General features: G+C 47.5%; 1 protein-coding gene across 1 annotated transcript; it reads left to right on the top strand.

Annotated features, from left to right (window-relative positions):
* Positions 1–3,107: 3,107 nt before the first annotated feature.
* On the top strand, positions 3,108–4,085 carry LOC311121892 (nucleoredoxin-like protein 1; the record flags this gene model as incomplete). Its single annotated transcript, XM_084196330.1, has 2 exons — positions 3,108–3,272; positions 3,925–4,085. Coding segments are annotated over 2 exons (326 nt in total), but the record flags the coding sequence as incomplete, so codon positions are not given.
* Between the last annotated feature and the right edge of the window lie 225 nt (positions 4,086–4,310).

Below are 4,310 nucleotides of genomic sequence, written 5' to 3' on the forward strand. Positions count from 1 at the left end.
TATTTTGTGTGTGTGTGTGTGTGTGTGTATGTGTGTATGTGTGTGTGTGTGTGTGTGTGTGTGTGTGTGTGTGTGTGTGTCTGTGCTCTAGCTGCTAAGGCCTTTGTGCCCTGGGCTCAGCCGGGGTGTGGCAGTACCTCAGGAGGTTGGAGATGGGGCCTGCAAGGTGGGCATGGCTGGAGGACAGCTGGGGGGTCCATGGAGGTTCCTGGAGACCGCTGGAGGTCAGAGTGCTCTCTACAGGGTACAGAGTATACACACACACATCTGCAGGACAGGACAAGACAGGACAGGACAGGACAGGACGGGACAGAGACAGAGACAGAGACAGAGACAGAGACAGAGACAGAGACAGAGACAGAGACAGAGACAGAGACAGAGACAGAGACAGAGACAAAGACCGAGCCCGAGACCGAGAGAGGACATTGGTATAGACACAAACGCTTACTCCCATTATATCCCTCCGTTCTAATCTCCTCTCTTGCTATTGCTCCCACTCCCACTCTCTCTCTCCTCGCTCTCTCTCTCTCTCCCCTTATTTCTCTCTCTCTCTCTCTCTCTCTCTCTCTCTCTCTCTCTCTCTCTCTCTCTCTCTCTCTCTCTCTCTCTCTCTCTCTCTCTCTATCTATCTATCTCAGGTGATTGACAGTTCAGCATTGATGTTCCGGAGGCATGTTTCTCGTCATATCTGTTTTTCTCTCGACCAAGCAGAACTGACCGGTGTCCTATGTAGGGTCCGAGACAGAGTGGGCAAGGTGTGTGTGTGTGTCTGTGTTTAACTTCCTCTAAAGTGTACATTAACCTTGAAAATCTCTGTCTTTCGCACGCACACGCACACGCACACACACACATGCACACGCACACAGAAACTGGATCTGGAGCTGAGGACGGTTCGGACCCAGTTGGTTCTGGAGTCTCTGCTGCAGCTCACCTTGCCAACCCTCCTACAGTCTAGGAACACAGGTAAGAGTGTGGGTGTGTGTATGTGTGTGTGATAGTTTGTGTGTGAGACAGAGAGAGCAAGTAAGCAAGCAATGTACACTACACAATGTACGTATATATACACAGTACCGGTCAAAAGTTTTAGAACACCTACTCATTCAAGGGTTTTTCTTTATTTTGTACTATTTTCTACATTGTAGAATAATAGTGAAGACATCAAAACTATGAAATAACACTTATGGAATCATGTAGTAACCCAAAAAAGTTTTAAACAAATCAAAATATATTTTATATTTGAAATTCTTCAAATAGCCACCCTTTGCCTTGATGACAGCTTCGCACACTATTCGCTCTGCAATCCCATATCACACCACATGGGGCGCTTTCATCTCTTTGAGTCTGTATTGCAAAAATCGTCTCGCAGTTGAATCTAGTTGCCTTCCCCTGCAGGGCCTACAGGGGGCGTCCTCTTTGAGTCCAAGAGCAAGCCAAGGGAAGGGTGGATCCCCCCTCTCTCTCTCTCTCTCTCTCCTCTCTCTCTCTCTCTTTCCTCTCTCTCTCTCTCTCTCTCTCTCTCTCTCTCTATTTGAGATTAGTGTGCAGGTATTTTCAGCCTGTGTTTCTTAATGGATTAACATTAACACACTTCATTGTAATCACTTAACAACACAGACAGACAGCATGCATGATAATAATAATAATATGCCATTTAGCATATTTAGCATATTTTATCCAAAGCAACTTACAGTCATGCGTGCATACATTTTTGTGTATGGGTGGTCCCGGGGATCGAACCCACTACCTTGGTGTTACAAGCGCCGTGCTCTACCAGCTGAGCTGCAGAGGACCATGCACGCACGCACACACACAGTCTGGACAAAGCACCACCACCCATCACTCACTCTCTCTCTCTCTCTCTCTCTCTCTCCCTCTCCTGATATAATGTGATTAGTGTAATTGATCCGCTGGGGTTTAGCTGACTAACCTCTCTCTGTCTCTCTCTTTCTCTCTGTCCATCTATCCCCCTCTCTCTCTCTCTCTCTCTCTCTCTCTCTCTCTCTCTCTCTCTCTCTCTCTCTCTCTCTTCTCTCTCTCTCTCTCTCTCTCTCTCTCTCTCTCTCTCTCTCTCTCTCTCTCTCTCTCTCTCTCTCTCTCTCTTCCTCTCTCTGTCTCCCACACAGGTAATATTCTCAGTGTCTGACTCACCCCACTGTTCTTACCCGGCTAATCTCCACTCTAGGGGGAGGAGAGAGGAGGCGACAGGGAGACAGACACAGGGACAGAGAGATAAAGAGATAGAGGGAGGGAAAACACTGTGAAGACAAGATAAAGAATCATGGAATAACAGAAAGAAAGACTGAGTGAGGGGGAGAGGGAGAGTGAGGGAGAGAGGGCGAGAGAGAGGGAAAGGGGGAGTGAGGGAGAGGGGGAGTGAGGGGAGGGGGGAGTGAGGAAGAGAGGGAGAGTGAGGGAGAGGGGGAGTGAGGGAGAGGGGGCGAGGGGGAGTGAGGGAGAGGGGGCGAGAGAGAGGGAGGGAAACAACAAAGGAACAGACGAGATAAGGAGAGATGAAGAAAGAGCGATAACAGGAACGATTTTTGGAAGAAAGAAAAGAGAGAGAGAGAGAGAGAGAGAGAGAGAGAGAGAGAGAGAGAGAGAGAGAGAGAGATAAAGAGAGAGAGAGAGAGAGAGAGAGAGAGAGAGAGAGAGAGAGAGAGAGAGAGAGAGAGAGAGAGAGAGAGAGGACTACAGACTGAAGGTGAACACTGAGATATCTGGTAGTTAGAGCTGGAGATAGTTTTGGTCCAGCCATTATGCCATCATTGACTTGAAACGGGAGGCCTGTTCTATACATTCTATTTCTATGGTAGAGATATTATGGGTATTGGGCTGCGTAGCAACAGTAGCTTAACAGGGCTAACTAGTTAGCAACACAACAACATGCTTAGCTCAGCTTAGCTGAGAGTGGCTGAGCCCTATCTAGTGCAGCACTTTTAACCAGTGCCTGTGGCACCCTATTCCCTATCTAGTGCAATACTTTGTCTGAGTCCTCACTTCTCATGCAACTTCAATGGAGTGTACTGACGTGATTTCTCTCTCTCTCTCTCTCTCTCTCTCTCTTCTCTCTCTCTCTCTCTCTCCTCTCCTCCCCCCAGTAGTAGACCATGGTAGATTTGTTCCTAGGTCGTTCACTAGTATGTAACAACAGAGATCGTGTTGAGTATGATACGGAACGTGAAGTCATCCTTCGTCTCCAGAACCGGATCCTGCTCCTGTTCTTCGGTTCCGCAGACTGCCAACGGTGCCAGGAGTTCGTCCCCACGCTTAAGGTAAACACACACACTCACAAGCACACATATACGCACACACGCATTGGCTCACTTCTCAGCCTATATTCTCTCCTCTCTCTCTGTAACACATACGAAGGGAGTCAGGAAGCAGGTGCAGTTAGTGAGTTTAATAATAACGAACGTAGACCGATACAAAACAAGAGACGCGTCTGACATGGAAATATAACCAATACTACCTGATGACTAGTAACAAAAGAGTGCTATATGAAGGGTAAGTAATCAGGGAGTAATGAAGTCCAGGTGTGACTGATGATGAGACGCAGGTGTGCGTAATGGTGGTTGCCAGGTGTGCATAAAGATGGGTTGCCAGGACTGGTGGTTAGTAGACCGGCGACGTCGAAGGCTGGAGGGGAGGAGCGGGAGTAGACTTGACACTTTTTCTTTCTCTCTTTCTTTCTTTCTTCTTTCTTTCTTTCTTTCTTTCTTTCTTTCTTTCTTTCTTTCTTTTCTTTCTTTCTTTCTTTCTTTCTTTCTTTCTTTCTTTCTTTCTTTCTTTCTTTCTTTCTTTCTTCTTTCTTTCTTTCTTTCTTTCTTTCTTTCTTTCTTGCTCTTTCTCTTTCTCTTTGCCAAGATATCTCTCCTCCCTCTAATTCCTTCCACTTCCTCCCCCCTCTACCCCCTCTCCCCTTAGGACTTCTTCAAGCGTCTAACTGATGAGTTCTACGTGGAACGCTCCGCCCAGTTGGTCCTTCTATACATCAGCCTGGACCAATCAGAGGAGCAGCTGGAGAGCCTCCTCAAAGAGCTGCCCAAGAGATGCCTGTTCCTAACCCACGATGACCCCTATCGCAGGTATGGATGGATAGGGTTGGGTGGGGAGGATGGGTTTGGGGCAGGTGGGGAGAATGGGGTGGGGTTGGTTGGGAGGATGGGGAAAGGGGTTGGGAAGGGTGTGTGTGTGTTGCATGTGGTAACGCCTGTATAACATGTCTGTTGTGTGTGTGTGTTTGTGTGTGTGTGTAGAGTGAGTGTGTATATATAATGTATATATAATGTGTATGTGTGTGGGTGTTGTAT

The sequence above is a fragment of the Coregonus lavaretus genome (genome assembly GCF_964263955.1).
Source record: "Coregonus lavaretus genome assembly, contig: HAP1_SCAFFOLD_3714, whole genome shotgun sequence".
Classification (NCBI taxonomy): domain Eukaryota; kingdom Metazoa; phylum Chordata; class Actinopteri; order Salmoniformes; family Salmonidae; genus Coregonus; species Coregonus lavaretus.